The sequence below is a fragment of the Rattus norvegicus genome, chromosome X (assembly GCF_021556685.1).
Source record: "Rattus norvegicus strain SHRSP/BbbUtx chromosome X, alternate assembly SHRSP_T2T, whole genome shotgun sequence".
Classification (NCBI taxonomy): Eukaryota; Metazoa; Chordata; class Mammalia; order Rodentia; family Muridae; genus Rattus; species Rattus norvegicus.
Window position 1 is genome coordinate 117527289 of NC_141554.1, and position 22575 is coordinate 117549863.

Sequence of the window (22575 nt, forward strand, 5' to 3'; positions counted from 1 at the left end):
CATACATACATACATAGGTAGATACATAGGTAGATACATAGATACATAGGTAGATACATAGATATATAAATACAATTTTACTCTTATAGCCAGTTTTTGTTTTTCACACAGGGTGTCACTATGAGACCTATTTTGGCAAACTGTGAAGCTACTGAACAGACCTACAAACTGCATATATGTTGAGGAGGCTTCATGTGGTAAATAGAGCACCATAGTCTCTCTTTTTCAAAATATTCTTATAACCTAAATCCAAGCCCTTTTCCGTCCTTTGTCATCTATGTCCCTGTAATGGCTAATTTTGATGGTCAACTTGGAGGGATTGAGAGTCAAACTAAATGGTCCATCTCTGGGCATGTCTATGTGGCCATTTCCAGGGAAGTAACTGAGATAGGAAGAGACCCAGATGTAGAGCACAGCATTCTGTGCATCAGCGTGCTAGCGCAAGTAAAGAGGAGAAAGTAAGAATAGAGGCATTCATCGCTTTCTGCTTCCTGACTGAATGTGCAGTGTGGCCTCATACCCCACTCACCACTTGGAGGGGAGTTCTCAGTGTAACAGCTTCTCATTGTGAGTGGAAGTGAGCATTCTTAAGCTGTTGTAGGCTATTCACAGAAAAAAGAAGGAATTAATACAGCCCCATTTGCTTATCTCCCATTGGCATAAGCATTTTGGTCATTAGAGGGAAATTCTATGCAATTTTAATTATAATCTTACTGTAAAAACCATAGTTACAAGTCTGTGTTTACCCACAACCATTCTGTTCTAGGAGCACCTGACTCACATTTTATAACACAGGACACTGCCAGGACTTGAGCTACAGTGACTTGGAACACATATTGCCACATGACACTAAATGCAACCAGATTTACTTGCTAGCCAGTTCTGGGTGCCATAGTAGCCAGACCTCAAGAAAAGCAGGACTAGATTTTTACTTCTGAAACTTTTAACTAAGAAACATACAATGCATGCTGGTGCAGGATGCTAATCTCGGTATTTGGGAACCTAACCAGGAGGATTATGTTGGGTTACATGGCATGTTCAAGAGACTAGCCTGACAACTTAGGGAGATCCTGTCCTTAAAATATGAAGAAAAGACAAGTAGGCAAGAGAAAACAAAACAGAGAAATGCTAACATAATTAGCAGATAGCACAGACATGGAGAAAAAAAAAACCAAAGAGCAGAGCAGGTGGGAGAATCAAGTTTCTATAAAGCTAAAGCCACAATTTATGATCCCAATCTGGATTGGCAAAGCAATTGGTAGAGCAAGCAGCTAGAGGAGAACAATGGCAGGAATATGAGATTATGAGACAAATCCCTTTATTGTCAATAAAGTTTAAGAAAATAGAAGCCACTTCTTCTAGGTAGATGTCTGGTCCCGATTTCATATATCCTGATTTCAAGACCACCTGTAAAGTATGTGCTGGCAGGAAGCATGGACACCAAAACATGGAAGCAGATGTGTGAGCAGTGGTGACTAAATGTCAAATTTGCAAGTCCTGAGTCCTGGATGGAGCTGGACAGTGACGGAAAGGCCACCTCAAGGACATCCGGCTTCATTTCACTTTCACTTCTCATTCTTCATCATAGACATCCTAGGGAAGTCCAAAAGGCCTAATTTGCCTGACAAGGTACTTTAATTGAGCAACTGAGTTTGTCTGGCATATGGCAATCAACTTTTCCCTGTACCCAGTGATGCTTTAAGAGAAATGAAAGATCTTAACGTATAGCAAAAAAAAATGTTTTAAAAATGGATAAAAGAACTTTTCTTGATGCATAGTGAGAAGAACTTTGGAAACTAAATTAATGCTTAGCCCCGCCCCCCTCCAATGGAACACTTAAAATTAGAAAACATTCTTATCTGTCTTATACTTTTCCAGGAAATGAAACTAGTCACTCAGAGACCTTTCTAGACTTTGGAATTCATCCAGTGGCAATTGAACAATACCCTTCCTTTTCACCCTCGATAAACTGAAATGTGGTGATATGAAATAATTCAGAGTACACACCGTGGGTAGAGACAAAAGTGCAAAGGAAAATTGAGTCCTTTCTTGTTACAATAGGAATAATTACTAAAGACTAAGAAGCTGGGTATTCAGTGGAAGGGGAAGCCCTGGGTCCTGCTAAGACTGAACCCCCAGTGAACTAGATTGTTGGGGGGAGGGCGGCAATGGGGGGAGGATGGGGAGGGGAGCACCCATAAAGAAGGGGAGGGGGGAGGGGGATGTTTGCTCGGAAACCGGGAAAGGGAATAACACTGTAAATGTATACAAGAAATACTCAAGTTAATAAAAAAAAAATAGTAAACCAAACTAAAATATGGTGAAAAGAATACATAATTTTTTAACAAATTTTTCTTTTACTTTTGAATTTATAATATTATTACATTATTTCTTTCATTCCTTCCCCTCTAGTAACCTTTACATATCCTGCCTTTTGTTCTCTTTTAAATTTTTGGCACCTTATTTTTATTTATTATGAATATACACCAACGCACATATATTCTTAAAAGTAATGTGCTCAGTTTGTATAATGCTCCTCATATGTGTAGTTAGAGGCTTTAAAACTATCAAATCTTAGAAGTGCAAATAAGATATTTGCACTGAAGTATATCATTATTTCTGGAAGCTTGAGTGAAGAACACTGTCAAAGAATTTACTTGTTTATCTATTTATTTACACAAATCTGTAGCATCTCTGTGGGAAGCACTTGGATAGCAAATAATTAAACTTCACTTGTCTAAAAATAAATAAATAAATAAATAAATAAATAAATAAATAAATAAATAAATAAATAAATAAATAAAAGAAGCTGGGTGTGGTGGCTCTTGCTAACCCTAGAGCTTTGGAGTCTGAGACAGGAAGATCAGAATGACTATGTAGCTTGGGCTACAAGGACAGGACAACTTTAGCTATAGAATATGGTCCTATTCTAAAGAAAACAGATGGGAGGGGGAGGGAGGGAGACAGAGACAGAGAGACAGGGACAGAAACAGAGACAGAGACAGACAGATAGAGAGAAAAAGACAGAGAAACAGACACTAGGAAGGAAGGAAAGAAAGAAGCAAGCAATACAGGAAGGAAGGCAGGAATACAGGCAGACAAAGAAAGACACAATGACTTTTCCCATAATCTCTAAAAGTAGGCAGCCTTCTAAAGGAACTTCCTCAGCCACGTTGGCAGACAATTATGAATATCTGTTATAATCATAATATCTTTTCTAAGACATTGTGTTTATTTTTTAATTCATTTGGTATTTTTTATTTTGAGAACATCATATATAAGTACAGTTCTCATACCACTTTCCTTCTCACTATCTACCCTCCAAGCCCTCCTGTCATAAAATCCTGCATAGTAGAAGACCTTTAGATAGTATGCCTTCATTCACAGGATTATTTAGCTAATCATTGGCAGAAAGTTTCTAATTTAAATAAAAACATCAGCCCTCACAGGTGCTATTTTTCTAGAATTCATTTTTCAACAGTGACTGCCTTAGGAAATGTGAATGTGTAAGATCTGAACAGAGAGAATAACATGGCTTAGGAGAACATGTTCTGGAATCTGCCAAGAACTCAGTTGAAGTCCACCTGACTTTCAACAAGCTACTCTATATCTCTTTCTGCCTCAGTTACCTCCATTTTAAAATAGGAAGAATAACAATAGCATATCCAATGAAGACATTTCATTGGCCAATGAGATGAATAAATATCAAGTGGCAGATATTTTTTTTTTCGGAGCTGGGGACCGAACCCAAGGCCTTGTGCTTGCTAGGCAAGCGCTCTACCACTGAGCTAAATCCCCAACCCAAGTGGCAGATATTTAAAGTACTCAACCAAGATTTGTTATTAATAAACAACTGTCTTTCCCTGTAGCTCCTCTGCCAATTTCTGACCATAGTCCTCCTCTAATTGCTTCCTCACTTGGTCTTCATAATGGCTGAAAAGCTAAAATGCTGACCATTACTCCACAAGAAACTGCCCAATTGAAGGCATTATCTTGCAGTGGTGTAGAGGTACCTAGTGATGAAGCAGGTGTCTCTGTGAAGCATAGGTCCTTTCCCAACACACACCCATGTTCTACTCAAATTACTGTCTCCATACCCATCCCTTGTACTGCCTATTAGATGCTAAGTATAATAGAATGTATACACACTTCATGCATCTATTTGACTCGTGACTGATTCTTTTTCTCAATATAGAGATTATATTTCTCAATATAGAGAAAATATTATAGCTAGAAAAATTTGTCCTGGGAAGATACATTCAAAAGGAAAAATGAAATCACAGGACAATTCTTCTTTAATTAGATTTGCCTCCAACAGTTGTCCTTGTTTATTTGGGATGGTAACTAGCAAGAGGGAAGCCACTTGCCAGTGCTGGAACCTGCAACTTTATAAGAGAGTGACAACTGATTAAAAGTGTACACTTGATATTTTTGTCTTGTTTCATTTTGGTTAATTTTGATTTGTGTCTTTGCCTTTGTAGAATTCTTTGAAAGAGAGAAAGAATATGAAGTTGAGTGGATAGGGAGTAGGGAAGGACCTAGGAGAAGTGGAGTGCGGAGAAGTACATGATCAAAACATATAGTGCATAAATTTTAACATAATAATTTAAAAGAAAAATGAAAGATAAGCTAAAATAAAAACGTGCATTTGGCTATACACATGAAGGATTCTAAATCATCATATTACAGAGATACATGCACACCCCTGATTGGTTGCAGCAGTATTCACAATAGCCAAGCTATGGAAACAGTCTAGATGCTTCTCTCAACAGATGAACAAACAAAGAAAACATAGCACATTCACACACAATGAAGTAGATGCCATTAGGAGACACCCAATAAACCAGACCCAGAAAGACAAATAGCACATTTTTTCCTTTATATGAGATACCAAATAGGACAAAATGTAAATGGACAGCTACACAAGGAAGGAAGGGGTCTAAAGGTAGAATAAAGGAGAGATGCTATTCTCATTGTATTTTATATATAATAACTTTACAGTTATTAGCAGAAAGACATGCAGAGTGTTGGGTTTTATCACAAGGTGTTTAGCTGTAGCCCAAGAATATACATTCTTAAAACTTCCTGTGATATAGATGTACCTGCTTTTGGTAGCAACACTAAAGAAAAAGACAAAACAAAACAAACAAATAAATACCCCAAAACAATTATAGTTGTAAAAGCAGGTGACCTGGTAACAGGGGAAAAAACTAGTTTCAAATCCCAGGCCTGCCACGTATGAGCTACAGTTCTGGCTTGCACTACTACAGTGTGATCTTGCTAACTCCTACATTTACTGACTTTCTAACCATAAGAGTTCTGCCTATACTGGGTATGCTGGTGAACATGTTTAATCCCAGCACTCAGTAGGAAGAGGCAGGTTGACTTCTGTGAGTTCAAGGCTACCATGTTCTACAGAGCAAGTTTCAGCCCAGTACATAATACATACTAAGAAACTATCTAGAAAAAGAGACAAGGACAAGACCAAGGACAAGGAGGAAGACAAGGAAGAGGAGGAGAAGGGAGAAGCAAAAGGGGTTGGAGAAAGAGAAGGAAAAAAGGAGAAAAAGAAGAAGAATGAGAAGAAATAGTAATGGTAGTAGTAGTAGTAGTAGTCTGTTCCAACATAGTCTCATTTGCCACAGAGAAAGCCTGTTGGAAGGTATGACTATCATTCCTCTCTCCTACTAGACAAAGAAAATGTCCAGTGGCCCACCATCTCACCATCTAATGTCCCTTCGTCTGTTCCCCTTCTAATGTAGCTGCTAATACACAATGGTCCAAATGTATTACTGTAATTTGAATTCCTTTCAGTGACCACACAGAGACCTGTGTTGATCAGTTTCAGACATTGCAGCAACAGCAACATCAGAACAAGCCCTCTCAGGTGGCAAATCTCAAATAACATGAAACCCTCCCTTCAACTAATTTAACTTCTGTCCAGATTCTCTAGGCACCCAGAATAACTGTTTCCTGTGGCCCAACAGCTATAAAACCCTCCTTCCAGAACATATCCTCAATAGGTCGGTGCCTGATGCTTATTTCTGAAAAGTATTAGCCTTCTCACTGGCTATGGCAAAACTGCTTCATCCCTCTTCCCCATTTGTAAGTGAATAGCCACCTTGTTACAAGTTCCAGCACTATCAAGTCCCTTGCCTTTCCAATTAAGATAGTTACGGGGCTTGAGTGTACTACTCTAAACAAAACCAAAGGTGGTGCTCAATGTTATTGCCTTGTTCAGCTTATTTCTCTTACATCAACCTCAAGATAAACATAACTCTAGGAAACATGACTCTAAGAAATATGTATGCATATGTATATATATATAAATATATATATGTGTGTGCGTTCAACTTGCTATAACAGAATATATATATCATTATATATATATACACATATATATATATATGATGTATGTTTTCCTTCTAGTTCTTCTCCCCAATTCATTTGTCCTGAAATTCTCTTTCACAGCTATAGGGTAGTTTATATTTTCTAGAGATGGTGAAAATTCAATGAAATCTTCACTTAGAGACACTGAATTGGATCTGGCTTTTGAGCAATGAGCAAATATTTTCAGGCAGAAGTAGTTACAGAAAGAAACAATTCTATGAACAAAAATGAGATAACTTCCTTAAACACTTTTAGGTTGTACTAAACTGTTTACAATGGCGGCCTGAGAATGAGATTGGAATACACAGAATGGTTCAGCATCCTCTGTACTATTGTAGTTCTGGGTTATGCATGTTTGAAACATGTGGTAGGTATATGTTTAAAACTAAACCATCCTAGGGAAAGTGTGAAAAATAGATCACCAGGGCTCTGGTCATAGCGGAAGCAATCAAGAATCTAAGTGTGTCGACAAACACAATAGGTACTTCATATGCATATGGTGCGTGACCTGCTCTGCAAATCAGTGGAATAGAATTTCTTTTTAAAAGGGAAACAAGGAAAAATTTAAAACATCGGTTGACTCTTGAGATGGTGCAGCAGGTAAGGGCAATTGAAGCTAAACATGGCAACCTGGGTTCATCTACCGACTCTGTGTGTGTGTGTGTGTGTGTGTGTGTGTGTGTGTTACCCTATTGTATACTAGTGTGACAATAACTTCACAGTAAATTTAATAAGTACATTATGTTTCAAAATAAGCAATGTATGAAACATTTTCATCCAAAGTAAATGATAAAATGTTTGAGATGATGGAACTGTTCATTGCCCTGGTGTGGTCACTGAACGCTGTACACATGTATTGAAAGATAATGGTTTCGAGAGATGGTATCATTCCTGAGATTGATTTCTCCCTTATCTGCCTTCAGTGCCAACACTGATTCAGCTCAGAGCATGTAATATTGTGAGCTGACACGCATATATGCACCGGTGACTGTCTTGATGTGTTCAATTCTATCCCTTTAACAAAAAGTATATATCCAGGGCAATGGATTGCTTTTGGGTTTTGGAAAGGCTCCACATCAGAGCCACTGGGAATATTTATTTTTACCATGCAGCTTTCCACCTGTTGCTGTATATATCAAAATGGAAAAATAAACTGGAGAGTGGGAGAGTTCATGTTCTTCTCAGCATTCCAGGTGATTCCAATACATTCTCTGTTCTAGAAAGATTCTTGGCTTTCCTCGAGTAACCTGATCCAACATCTTACACTTTTTTTCCTGCCAAGAAGTCCCTTACATTTACTTCTCACCTTTTACCTCTTTGTTTAGTTCTCACTGAAGAGAAAAGATAATTCACAAACATCTTGCATTTATATACACAGGGGAGTGGGAATAATGATCGTTTTCTTGGGGACTGAGGGCCAGCTGCCTGAAAACCTCAGCATCCCCAGTGTTGAAATAATCTCCTGGCCAGATGTTTCCTTCCCTGGTTGTAACAGGGCACAGAGGCCCCAGTGGAAGACTCTCTGGACCCCAGCCTGGCCAGCTGGATCAGTTGCAGGTGGAACAAATGGGACCCAAGGGCCCCATCAGGTCACCTTGCTGAGTATGAGTCAGGCCAGCAGCTCTGTATTTCTTCCTGTCTCTCCCACTTCCCACCACTCATCTCTGTGGGCAGCTGCCAAACCAGGGAACAAGAGTCAGGCAGGGGAGGGAGGAGGGGTTTCTTAATGGATCTTCCATCTCTTCAGTGGTTTGGGGTCTGGCAGAGATAATCCAGGCCTGAAACAAATTGGCTCCTCCCCTGATATATTTCGGTTAATGCACTAGCTGCCGAGAAGCAGTGAGGCTTAGGGAACAAAATCAATTTCCCCTGGCTGCACGAGAAGCACAAATTGAACTCCGCAGCTCTTAATCTTCTTATCTATCTATCTGGCTATCTATCTGGCTATCTATCTGGCTATCTGGCTATCTATCTATCTGTCTATCTATCTGTCTATCTAGTTGTCTGTCTGTCTGTCAGTCTGTCTACTATCCATGGAGCATCAAATACGGCTTTTGGTTACTTTCCTGACACTGTTGAAGCCCTTTTCTCTCAAGATCTGACTCAAATGTTCTGAAGAGACAGAAGTGGTCAAATGCCAAGTGAATCTTAAAAAATCTGGTAAACCAAAGCACGGCTCACCATTCTTTCTCATGGGACACAACGTTAACAGTCACTGCTTTCTGACTGATTACAGACAGGGAAACTGCAGAGGTCTAGCAGTCTGTTCCAATATCATTCCTCTGTCTGGGGATAATCCTGACCACATATGCTTACTCTTTCTCTCCTTAAACTAGCATCCAAAGTATTCTGTTTCATTACATTGTCTTCAAACATAATTCATGTGGATCTTTGTATACTCTTCTCCTCTGCTTACCCGCAGCCTTGTACTCTTCCACCTCTGAGAGTCTTTCCAACTCCAGGTCACATGTGTTCACTTGCCCTCCCTCCCACCTCAGCACCTCTTTCCCACTCCCTTTCTTCTTGTCATCTTTTTCATTTCATGAACTACATTCCCACATCCATGTGTGATGTGATGTGTGTATGTGTGTGTATGTGTGTGTGTGTGTGTGTGTGTGTGTGTGTGTGTGTATACATATACATATATTCTGCAACTGAGAGAACTTGCAGCATCTGTATCTCTGAATTTGGGCTATCTCACTTAATGTAAATTCAAAATCTATTTATTTTTCTGAAATTTTCATTATTTCTTTTTTAAGTACAGTCAAGTAAAATTTTGTTGTGTGGACATACCCATATTTCCATTACCGAATCATCTGTTGATAGCGATACAAACTGATTTTCTTTTCAGTCCAGGGGTAAACAAGGATATACATGTGTCCCTGAAGTAGAACTATAGTCCTGTAGGTGTATGCTCAATACCAGTACAGCTAGGTCATATGGTATTTCTTATTATTATATTTTTGAAAAAATTCTAAGCTTATTTCCATAGTAGGTTCAGCAGTCTATCCTCCTGCTAGGAATGCATAAGATTTCTTCTTTTCCCACATCATCATCAACATGTGTGTCATATTTTTTGATGATAGCCATTGTCACTGGGAGAGATGGACTTCCAAATCAATTTTAATTTGCATTAACTGATGACTACGGATGTTGACCACTTTAAAATATTCATTGGCCATTTGTGTTTCTTCTTTTGAGAACTGCCTAGTCCTTTCTTATTGATTGACAGATATCTGTGTGTATGAATGTGTGTTTCTTTTTTCAGGTCTTTGTAGAGTCTAGATATTACCTCCTTGTCTGAAGTAGAGCTGACAAAGAATTTTCTCTCATGCTATTAGCTTTCTGATTGTTCTCTTCCCTGTTGAGAAGCTTTTTACATTACGTCTAACCTCATTTGCCCTTTCTAAGACTACTGAAGATGCCATTTTTATTCTTGATTTTAAAGATACTCACCTGGATGTAAACATTGAAACTATATGCCTATGAACAAGGGTCTTAGGGAATATAGGTTGGCCGAGTCATTTGATGCCCAAATGGGAGTCACTTCTGACTTCCTCTCAAACAATATCTGTCGCCTAGCTAAAATTTTATTCCAGACAGCTAGAAAATGTCAAAATCCCCATTGTCACTTTACATCTTGCTTTAAAATGTTCCTTCAAATTTCTAGATCTTTTAGATGAGATCAGGAAAGATGCATTAATTATACAGAGAACCTAAAATATTATAAAAGTTTCAGAGGGGCTTAGAGGAAATGTTGCTAGCACTGCAGTTTGTAGAGGCTGTTGCTACTACTGTCCTACTTTCTGCCACTTGTATCTTCCTAACGTTCATCTGGATGCTCTTAGAGATTCAAGTGAAGCAAAGTTGTCACATAGAAGTGATGGGTGCTTGGGACATAATAAGCATAAATAGTCTAGAAATGGCAGGGCATGGTGATGCATGCCTTTAAGCCCAGGCCTCAAGAGACAGAGGCAGACAGATCTCCATGAGTTGGAGAGTAACCTGCTCTACAGAGCCAGATCCAGGGACTGTCAGGACTACACAGAGAAACCCTGTTGTGAAACTAACCCAAGTCTCATATGTTCACATTATTCAAACAGATAGGAAACATCTTGTCTCTTAGCAGCCAAGTTTCACTTTCCGAAGAATTATATTCAAGGACATGGTGGGTTAACTTCAGCCCACCCACAAACATAAAAAGTGAGCCAAATGCTTATTTGTGATACTCATGGAACTTCCTTTGAGAAATTAATAACTTGTTTCTACCAGTGTAGACACCTACCAAAATTTTTTTCTAGAACATCTTTATCTGAAAAAAGTAGAAAAATTAAGATGCATGTGCAAATAAAATGATAACGCATATGTGAAAGATGTGCAGTGAATCCAAATAAGAAGGAACTAGAAAACCAGGGGCTTCTCAGTGGCATTTTTCCTGAATTTTAATGACTAAAATTTCTCCAGATGTAACAAATGCCCTTTATGGGAAAGAGGATATAGGACTGCATTTAGCTGTTCTTGGAGTAAGATTGCCATGATGGACAGAGGCAATTACTTTCAATCTCACTCCAAGAACAGCTAAATGCAGTCAGTCACTGGAGAGAGGAGTGAAAATGCAGAGATGAATCGCATTTCCAGGGAATATGTTCAGGTGAAGTGAAGCATAGAAAAATTCATTATCATTTGTACAGACAGGCATAGATCCATGTCATAAAACAAGTGGAATCCAAGTCTCCTGGCCTTTCTCACCACAATACTGTAATGTTAATAAAAATAATCTACTCAGATGAGGATTCCAAAACTTATATCAACAAACTTCAGCAGTGAGTTTTACCAGCAGTTTTTCTAATGTCCCATGGATGATAGCACAAAGATTTATATGCATTTTCCTATCGAAACTTACTTTTTATTCTTGGTTGAAATTAACCTAATCTCCTTGCCTTCCTGTAATCTGTCCAGCTTTGCCTTTTGCACTTTCTTAGACTACCCTCCCTCTACCTGCAATCTAGGACAAAACTGCCCTAAAATGAAGAGGAGCCTGAAAAAGACAAAAGACAAAATAGGGTATATCAGAGCCACTAAAAAGCTGGGCATACTTACTTAATGGTCACCGTATGAGGAGAGCCTTCGAAATAGACCAAAAAGTAGTCATGTGTTGCCTGTTTAGAAAATAATTAGCATCTTACTATTAGTGGTGTATTTCTTTAGTGGTGATGATTGGTATTTTATCATCTGTGTATATGTTTATCTGATCACTGTCCTCTGAGATAACTACTAATGAGTAAAGTTCATAGACCTCACCTTTCTGTGGGAGTAGTAATATACTACAGTATTATTGTTATTGGAAGGCAAAATGGATAATAGTCTTTTTAAATAATTTTGTTACATTCAAAACTGTTACATTACATAGACTGTAGTGAAATATGTTTTCTTTTTGGTATTACTTTATTGTTAACTGACATATAACTAGAAGAACTAAAGATCTTGTCATTTGAGTTTTTATATTTAGACAATGAAATGCTATTGGCTACAGTCTCTATACAGCACTATAGAACCAGAATGTATTCTTCCTACTCAACTGTATTTTCATGACTATTGTCTGGTCTCCTTTATCTCACCTCACACCTCTACTGATCACTGTTCATTTCTCTTCTACATTGACATCTATTTTAGACAATATTATGAAGTGGACACCTTCTAGGTGATTAAAAAGGGACATTGATATCAATTCTATCTACTATTGTATTTTTCTGTGAATTCTCAGTGAATTTCAAGGAAATTGTCATTCATAGCCTTAGACTCAAAGATCATATCAGAGGTAAGAGTATATTTTTCCATAATACCATGGTTCTACTTCCATCACTCCAAATTTCCACATCCTACTCCATTCCCAGGACAATCTTACCTCCTACAAACTGTGCAGCTCCCATGCAACGCCCCATCATTCTAGAGATGAGTTCTTCCATGCAGCATCCTAGGACAGCAGCCAATGCCACCAGGAGCAACAGAGCACAGCCAGCACCTGTCACCACCGTGCACATCTGCCACGCCAGGCTTGGTATGGCGGCGAAGCTGGCATAGCGTCCACATTCTTCCACCATGATCAGATTGTGCCCGTCTCCCCGCACAGGGTAGTTGCATCTCCTGAACGTGCTGAACGATACTGGCTTTCCGAGCTGTGATCCAAACAGCCAGTAAGGGAGGAAGTAACTGGTAGAACTGGCCACAGCAGTAACTAGGGACAGGAAGGCCCAGAAGGTGCCTACCAGAGTAAGGCTGCTCCTCATGGTCTCAGGTTTCTGTGCAAGGATGGGGAAATGAGATGGTTCACAGCAGCAAGAAACAAGTTACGATGTAGGCTCCACTGGGCTGTTTTCATCTGGTTGGCCGGTCCTGGAACTCACAGGTGTGCTGTATGGCTCTTGCTTCTTGAAGAGCTCATTCTCTGAAATGTCATTTGGGTCTCTGTGGGCTATTGCTTTCCGTCATCCTTTACTTCTGCCTAGTTCAGAGTTCTATAGTTGCTAGGCTGCAATAGAAGAGTCACAGAGTTGAATTAGTGAGTGCTATGGCAACCCAAGTGGAACCCAATCAGCTAGCTAGCTTACAATGTTTGAAACACAGTATGGAACTGGTCATGAGAAGGGAGTCTGAAAGGAATGCTGTCCCAAGAGTCCCCGAGACCCAGATGAATGATTTTGTGAATCAGTTTATTTCATAAAGTAAAAAGTTAGACAAGTCAACAGACTCGCCCCTTACCCCATTTAAGAGGTAAGAGGGCAGTTTAAGATGTTTCATTTTGGCTTAGAATGACCAATCATGTATGTGCTTTTCACAGAAATACCAAAGCGAAACTGGGAGGATAAAAGTTGTCTATTTGTGCATCCTACATCCATCACTGAGTCACTTCCCACAAAAAAGCTGAGGAGTAACTTACCAGTCAGCACTCACACCTATAACAGCACTCACACCGTTTATAACAGCACTCACACCTATAACAGCACTCACACCTATAACAGCACTCACACCTATAACAACACTCACACCTATAACAGCACTTACACCTAGACAAACTACCGAAGAATCATCGACACTCCTTGCTGGATACAGCTAAGAAAGCTTCTCATCTTCCAGAAATATTTTAACAACAGTCTTTCTCTGAAGAGGGAACACACACACACACACACACACACACACACACACACACACACACACACACACACACGTGGGCCTTTCCAGATTTCCAGATCCCCTTTGGAACAAGTAATCTTAGATACTGGCTTTCCAGTGCTAGTATCCTCAATCCAGTTCACAAATGGCTTTCCCAGATTTCCTCTGTCAAAAATCAACCACTTCCTTTCCAATCCATTAACTTGCCTTTGCTTTCTGGCTAGTTTCTCTACTAATGCAGCTAAAGAGCATACTGCAGCTTGATGAAAGCACTGTTAACTGTCACTAGCAAGCAGATGGTGGAATGTTTCAGAAACTTCTCTCTCATTCACCACTACTGTTTAGAGTTATAAGTAGTGATATTGAAAATTGAGGACCCAAATCACAGGGAGTGTCATAGACTACCTGTATGAGACTACTATAATACAAATTTTGGAAACCAACAGGAGCAAACATCAACTGTATTTGGGGGTCTCAGGATATAGCTGTAAGTGATTTTATAAGCATGATCAAATAGTGATTGGCACAGAGTAGGAATTACAATTCATGATTGCTTAATGAAGGTCTTTTTAAAAGATCATCAAACTCCAAGATTGGCAGAAGCATTCATGAATCAGTTAATCTGGTCTTCTGGCTTTACATATGGGTGAGTTTGGCTCAGGAAAGCAGGAAGTGATTCTTTTTCCAGTCACAGTTAGTAACCAGACACACCGGAACCAGAAACCTGATCTGATGATTACTAGACCAGAGTGCAGGGACCGCTCAATGCTAACTTACACTTCCCCCATCATTTCTCAGATGTGAATATGAGAAGGAAGTTCTTTACCCCAGAGTAAAAAGCTAGTGAAATACATAAGACAAACCAGAGTCTAGTTATTTTTTCCCAGTATTATACTCTGTTTTCACTCCATCACAATTCCCTTCTCGATACATATGTATTTTAAGCTGTGTGTTTTCATGCAGGAAGAGAGTTGAGATCATAAATTGCAGGTGCTTACTCTGGAATGTTAAGGTTTGAAAAGATACTACCATGATCTGGTCCCCTGAGGACGAGGTTTTGCCTGAGAGTTGGAAGAATGAAAAAAAAGATGTGGTGAGGGATTGAAGGCTAGTGGGGGAAAGAGTGGAACTGCTTTGAATAATTGCTGTTAGAAGTCAGGTATGCTTTACCACAATGAGGTAATGCATCTGATTGTTAGGTTGGAGTTTGTAGGAATATGAAATGCACAGTCAATGCCCCATGGTGGACTTCTTTCCTAATGAAGATACCTAGACCAGATGGGGAGAAAGGAAAAGCTAGGAAACAGCTACTGGCATCATTACCCCAACATTTTCTGGACCCATTATTCCATTTGCTGTGCACAGAAATCTTCTTAGATTTTCATGAAAAGTAATTTGTAAATGGAGATTTACAAATAAGCAAACTGGGGGTCAACAAGCCAAATGACTTTCCCAAGGATACACATTGATTCAATAAAAGTTATCATTTCTCACTCCCATACCTACAACCTTCTCTTCCTGTGTAGTGTTACCCTCTCCCAAAATTATAGTATCATCCTGTGTTATTATATTTAAAAGCTTCCATGGTGGGGCTAGAAATATGGCTCAGTGGTTAAGAGCACTGACTGTTCTTCCAGATGTCCTGAGTTCAAATCCCAACAACCACATGGTCTCTCACAACCATCTGTAATGAGATCTAATGCCCTCTTCTGGTGTGTCTGAAGACAGCTACAGTGTACTCATACAAATACAATAAATAAATCTTTTAAAAAATGCTTCCATGATTTCACATCCATATTTTCAAAAGTATTTCAGAATGGGGGAATAATTACAAGGAAGGCAGAGAAGTTAAAAGGAATGCCCATTTCTCAAGACATAACGACAAAAGCATGGGCTGCTTCAAGTACTGCACTTGCAGTCAGAACTAATGTCTCCCATCAACATCATTATCTTGAGGTCAAAGTTGCACCGTGACAACTAGGGGGAATGGCAGAGAATAGGAGGCAGTGAGTAGTTCCAGACTATGATTGAAGGACATGGACAGAGCCCAGCATAGTGGTACACACACAAACTCACAGTACTGAAGAAAATAAGGCAATGAAACTGGGAGTTCAAAGCCATTGTGGTTTATGCAGCATGGCACATTCTCAGATATATGATAATAGACAGGGAGAGAATGATTCTAATACAACACTGACCTCATCTGTGAAATATCAAGCTATTAAATGAAGTATAATACTACCAATCATTACCACCTTGATTTCATTTCAAAAGTGGAATTCTGAAACCACGTGTAAGAAATAATATCCTGGAAGTTCTGGAGGTCTAGTTGATTGATATTGTTATTCTTCCTATGGTGTTGCAAACCAAGGACGAACTTAGGTGGCATCAATGGGAGGAGAGGCCCTTGGTCCTGTGAAAGCTTGATGCCCCAGTGTAGGGGAATGTCAGGGTGGTGAGGTGGGAGTGGGTGAGTGGGTGGGTGGGTGAAATGTGGAGCACCCTCAGAGAAGCAGGGGAAGAGGGGATGGGACAGGCAGTTTGTGGTTTGTGGAGGGGAACCTGGGAAAGGGGATAACATTTGAAATGTAAATAAATAAAATGTCCAATAAAAAATGCTTGATGCAAAAATGAGAAAAGAAAATCCTTAAATGTTAATATAAATGTATTTAGCTAAAAAACAAACCTCAATGTATTTTAGAATTTAAATTAATCCTTTAAAACTGAATTTCCTTAAAAGATGTGTGAGCCCTTTTGTAGCCAGGAAGGAACCCAGTGGAGTGATATAGACAACAAACCCACCCACAAAACTTTGGACCCAAAATGTATCCTGTCTACAAGAAATGCAGGCACAGGGGATGAAGCAGAGACTGAGGGAAAGGCCAGCCAATAAACGGCCCAACTTGAGACCATCCCATGGGCAAGCATCAATCCCTGACACTATTAACGATACACTGTTATGCTTGCAGACAGTTTTGCATGGCTGTCCTCTGAGAGGCTCCACCCAGAAGTTGACTCAGACAGATACAGACACCCACAGCCAAGCAATGGATGGCGCTTAGGGATTCTTATGGAAGAATAGGAGGAAGGATTGTGGGCCACAAAGGGGATAGGACGCCACAGAAAGACCAACAGAATCAACTAACCTGGATTCTTGGGTCTTCCAGAGTCTAAACCACCAACCAAAGAACATACATGGGCTGGACCTAGGCCTCCCCGCACATATGTAGCAGATGTGCAGCTTGGTCTTTATGTGGGTTCTGAACAGCTCAAATGGAGCTATCCCAAAAGCTGCTGCATAAATGTGGGGCTATGTTCTACTAGCTAGGCTGCCCTTTCTGGCCTAAGGGAGAGGAAGCACCTAGACTTGCAGAGATGTGAAACACCAGGATTGATGAATCCCTGGGGGGTGCGGGGATGCTGTTCAGAGAAGGGGAGGGGGAGGTGGGAAGGATGGGGGAGTGACTGGGAGGGAGGAAGTAAGGGGGATGTAAAGTTAATAATTAAAAAATAGCAATAATAAATCTTTTTTAAAAAGAGTGGCCTGAGAGGTTTTTCTGGAATGTGGGATTTTCTGTGACAAATTCAGAAAATCCAAAACTACCTGGATTGAGATGGTCACCATTATTTAGTATTAGAGTCATGGTAAGCCAACATCATCAATGGGCAGCAAGCTGAGAATCACTGCCACAGATAATGCCCTAATGGGATCTCTCCATGACTCACATGATATGAACTTAAAACTGGCTGAGAAAATCGTTATTGGAAAGATGAGATGTGTACATTTTGTCTTATGTCTCTCTAAATCACGGCTTCTTGACTTACCAGGTCAATGACTAGGTTGCAGGAGTTTGGTTGCTCATTTGTTTTTTCAAGAGAACTAATAAAAGTGGGCTGAGCTTACCCACAGCAAGGCAGAATGCACATGAGGAATATGTGAACACGTTCACAGTGACTAAGCGCAGTCTAGCAACCAGTTTTACTTGCAATAGACTAATCCCCTTTATGACAGCCTCCTAAAGCAATCCAAGTCCAAGTTCATTCCCAGAAGCTGGTTAAGTCACTTTATTCTTACTCCAGTAACTATGGCATACAATGCCATCCTTCATTGTATCCTAATGCCCTGCCAACTTTGTTTCTCTTTCTCTGTCCCTGAAATAGCTAGCCTTACAGACATACTGCATTTTAAAAATCCAGGCAATACCATAGTGTTCCCATTGGCCAAGCATTGATGGGTAGAGAATTTATTTTGATATGATGTGTTCTTTTATTGGTATATTTTTCCATCCCTCAAATTGAGTTCTCTGTCTATCTCTGTCTCTCTACCTCTACCTCTCTAGGTTTCTCAGCCTCTTGGTTTCTGTCTCTCTGTCTTTGTGTCTCCCCCTACCCTTTCTCCTTCTCTCTCTCCCAACCATTGCCATACATTTTTCTTGGTTCTTGCTCTCACATAGACCTACTTTGATGTGTGTGTGAGGGGGGGTTGTTAATATCAATTAAATTAGAAACATTTTCTGCTTACATTTTGCACAGTGGGAAAGATAAGCTAACTCTTTTGCCTATCTCCTCTCTTCTCCAGTCCTGATAGAAGGATACCAATCTTTTCATTCCCATTAGAGCTCATTGTGAAGAAATAAAGTTTCGTAGATGCAGGAAACAAAGCTGTAAGAAAGATGTTCTGGGAATACAGGAGCAAGGTCTTGGTGGTCAGAGTGACCAGACTTAATGGAAACTAGCCAAAACATATCCTGCTCCCCCTACCCCTCCCTGAGGTAGATTCCAAGAACAACCACAAGATGACATCTTGACCCTGCCCAGCCACCCAGTTCCTCCCCCCTTCTAAAGCACGTGCCAACTTAGCCCTTTCCCGGTGATTCTCCAAGGCCAGGTGTAGGGCTGGATGAGGAAAGTGACCAACTGAGCCATGAATAGTCCCTTGAGCAGGCCAGCCAATACCTGACCAGATCCTTTGTCCTGTGTACCACCAATGAGAATAGGCCAGCTAACCCTGTTGTTGAAGTCTGTCCTCTGTAAGGAATAAAAGTTGTGTGCTTTTTGGGTCCGGGGTTGCCTCTCCCTGCATGGATGAGCAACTCCATGTACATGGATTAAAAAAACCTTATACCCTCTTGGTATTGCAGCAGTCACTCTGTTAATCTGTGCTCTGTGGGTGGCGCTCCTGACGTAGGGCCACTTTGGGGTCTTATAACATTTGTATACATTCTGAGTTAGAAATAAGTAAAATGATTCCCAAGGGCAACAGGATTAAGACAAAAGAGTCTCTGAGCTGCAGGTGCTGTAGCAAAAATGGCTGCACACATGTTTATATGAGGTTTATTGGTATTGGTGTAAGTAAAGAAATATGGACACATCTTTTTCCTCAGCTCCTAGGCAGTGAGTACTGCCTACCTGCCAAGCATTTACATGTACCTCTTCCTCAGTGTTGACATTTTCTTAGGAAATGAGCAAGATGTGCAGACATATGTGTCTAAGAGGTATAATTCTCTTAAATCAGAGTGGGTACCAGACATAGTCTACCCATTCTAGACCTTTCTCATTTAAATATAACCTTGGGAAACAAAACAACCATATCCAAGTCATTTCCGGACAACCTTTTCTGCAGCTTATGTTCTTTGAAGTTTCTCCTCTTCTACAATAACAGCTGTTCCAAGGTCTTCTATTCTTGATTCTCTCTCAAGGTGATGTTCATCAATGGGCTTAATTCTCTACTTATACCTTTGTGACTCTAAGAACCTCTCACTATTTTGGCCTCAGTTTTCAAAATTGCTGAGATGTCTCCTGGGCTTCCCACCTCACCCATCCCTTCTCTTTTTTGTCTGTCATAGTAAGACTTGCAAAACCAGATGGGTTAGGTTAGTTTGTTTATTGGATCTCATCATCCCAAGGTACAGATCATTACAAGTAAATAGGAGATTCAATCCAGGAAGCAAGAGAGTAAGTGGATACAGAGAACCACCCAAGCAATCAAAAATGTAGACGTTTGTGGTGGTTGTTTGGATACAGTCATGCCTCTGAACCTTTGCAGTACACTCAATCAACTTAATCAAAAACCTAGAGGGTCACCTAAGTTAACTATGCAGAGGAGGGGAGAGTTCATAAACAAAACAGAGGAAATAAACAAAAATGCTACATTAAATACTAGGCCATTCTCCTTCTCTAATGTTTGAGATTAAAAATACAGGAACTCAGGTGAATTCCCTAAAGTTCATATGAGCTTCTTCTGACCCTGAAACGCCACTTCCTGTACACCTGTTTATCTATGCTTTATCAAATGGGGAAGAATCTTGCTGCACAGAATCCTAGTACCCTAGCTTCAATGGTGGTCTGCTTGTGTAGGGAATCTACCACACATCATCAGGCAATTCAAAGCTGCCCCTCAGTTGCTTTTTCAAGATAAGGGTAAAGCCTAGCAACAAGGGAATGAATGATTGGAAAGGCATGCATTTTCAACCACCTTTAGGGTCATAACTGCAACCTACTTTTGCTGTGCAATGAACCTTCCATTCCAGGTCCTCAGAATAAAATGCCACCACAACTAACTAGAAGGCAGGCTAAATGGTTTTGCACTCAGTTTGAAATAGCTAGGATGCAGCATGGTACATCAAAAAAGTCTCTCAATTAGGAGCTCTAACTCCCCTTCATAAAAACCACTTTAGATGCTCTTTCAAAGGAGAAAATTGTGTACTCTCTCTCTCTCTTCCCCAGATTTATCGAACTTGAGTCCATGAGAATTTGCAATTTTTCTGATGGAAACTCAGGACTGAGGGGATACTCATTTAGTGGAAATGAGCAAGATCTTGGAGTCAAATGTGCCACAGACTCCTAACATCTTCCCCTTAAAGTGGTGTGAATACGGAGGGAGATCACTTCAAACCTTTGGGTTTCTGTTTCATCCAAACTGGAAACAATGGCATGAAGTGCAAATAAAACATAGCATACATGGCATATATTATACAACAACAGAGTTGGTATCAATTATCCTCCATGCTAGCAATGAAAACAGCATTACTGAATGATAGATGAATCTTGATGTTACTGAGAAGAAAATAAACACCCACCACCACTACCACCACCATCCTGTCTCCTTGAAACCCCTCTAGCAGTTGTTGCTCCTGGATTTCTTAATTTTCTTTCCCACCAAAAAATAAAAATAAAACCACTTAGCTAAGTGTTCTTTCTTAGCATGGATTAATAGTTAACACCTTTTGGCTTCCTTGTAAACCATCACTTGTGGCACATAGTAGGAACTTAGAGCTACTAAACGAATGCCATGTTTTAACTCAGCCCTACTGATCTCAACATCTGCACTTCAGTTTAACCTCATTCTGGTTTCAGCCCCGTAGTTTCAATTTAGGCGAGTCTAAAACATTGCCCTACCACATCGGGAAATCAGATCCATTTTGACTTGGTTAGACAAGTCAGAACACAATCCCTCCCTCTACTCCCAGAGAAAGTCTGCCTTCCTCTCCTCAGGTTACCAACTCCCTTGGGGGAATGGAGCTTGCTCTTAACCCTTAGGTCTTCAAACCTTGTCAATATGAAATAGGAGTCCAGAACTGATCCCTCCTAGACTATGCAAACAACCAACTATGAGGAAGTAAAAATACACCAGGCTGCCCTTGGGAAGAAAAACAACTTCTTTGACATGAAAGAGCAGGAAGCCTGAGAAAGGAAGCCTGAGAAAGGAAGCAGGGAAGAAGGGCTGAGCAAAAGGAGAGCAAAGCAGGGATTTTTTCCAGCTGCTTCAGTTGCATTTGGCCAAATTGAATATTTACCTTCTAACCACGAAGGCTGATTGACTTGTTCCCTTTCGCCTGGTTCAGATTTGAGAAGAGAGAGAAAAAATAAGAACTTCTCACAGCTTGTCAGACAGGGATGGGATTCCCAGTTGCTCTTTGCAGTGATGCCTGAAAACCTTGCTTTACCTTTGGGAGAGAGGGGAGGAGTCCAGCTTAATGGGAATTAACTCCAACTACGCTGGAGGCTTCAAACTCACCCTCTGACATGCAGGCACTTGAAGCAGAAACCAGCTCAGCAGGCACCCTCTCACCACCCACAGCCCAGCTGCGGCTCTCTCTCTCTCTCTCTCTCTCTCTCTCTCTCTCTCTCTCTCTCTCTCTCTCTCTCTCTCCCTCTCCCTCTCCCTCTCCCTCTCCCTCTCCCTCTCCCTCTCCCTCTCTCTCCCTCTCTCCCTCTCTCTCTCTCCCCTTCTCCCTCCCTTCCTCCCTCCTTCACTCCACTCCTTCCCTCCCTTCCTCTGTGTGTGTGTTTGCCTCTAATCTCTATCTCTCCCTCCTTACTTCGCTCCACCTTCCCCCTTCTCCCTTTCTCCCCCCTCCCTCTCTGCCTCTGTGTGTGTGTGTGTGTGTGTGTGTGTGTGTGTGTGTGTGTGTGTAGCCACTCTTCATCTGCATTTCTATGGCTCTTCCCCACCTGCTGAATTCCAGCTGTGGAACTCAGGTTCTCCCTAACTTTTCTCCAAACACCCAAATAATCTCTACCGAAGAGATTAGGCACTTGGGGGAAAAAATGGAGAGAGCATGCTCACCCTTAAATAGAATTTTCCCTCAAATATTCTGGTAGAGAAATTTTTGATTCAAGATTGGCACAATGTAACCTTTAAGAAAACAACTGAGGACTAGAGAGACAGATCTGTGTATCAAATTGCTTCCTGCACATGAGGACCCATGCTTGATCCTCAGAATCTATGGTAGAAGGTGAGAACGGATTCGTGAAAGTTGTGCCCTGAACGCCATACACAGGCTTTGACGTACACATGCCCATATTCACACGCACATAAGCCTCACACAAACAGTACTAATATCTAAAATTAAAAGACACAAAATTATGAAGAACCATGTGTAGTGGCACACAACTGTAATCCCAGTGTGTCAGAGCCTGAGGAAGGAAGATCACAATTCAAGGCTAACCCGAGTTACCTAGCCAAAGGAAGAAAAAAAAAACCCTAAAGATCTTACTTAAACCATACATTCA

The 22575-nt window shown here is 40.5% G+C and overlaps 1 protein-coding gene across 10 annotated transcripts in view; it reads right to left on the reverse strand.

Annotated features, from left to right (window-relative positions):
- The window catches only part of Lhfpl1 (LHFPL tetraspan subfamily member 1), a 59979-nt gene extending 38033 nt beyond the window's left edge, over nucleotides 1–21946 (reverse strand). The window contains exons 1-3 of one of the 10 annotated variants that reach the window (XM_087599341.1): nucleotides 21882–21946; nucleotides 21357–21395; nucleotides 12296–12919 (exon numbers count right to left, since the gene is read on the reverse strand). In XM_087599341.1, coding sequence (XP_087455467.1) covers nucleotides 12296–12677 — 382 coding nt within the window. In that variant the 5' untranslated portion in view covers nucleotides 12678–12919; nucleotides 21357–21395; nucleotides 21882–21946. Of the gene's footprint in view, nucleotides 1–12295; nucleotides 12920–21356 lie in introns of all 10 variants that reach the window. The other 9 variants (XM_087599337.1, XM_087599339.1, XM_087599340.1 and 6 more) reach the window with 9 other exon arrangements.
- Between the last annotated feature and the right edge of the window lie 629 nt (nucleotides 21947–22575).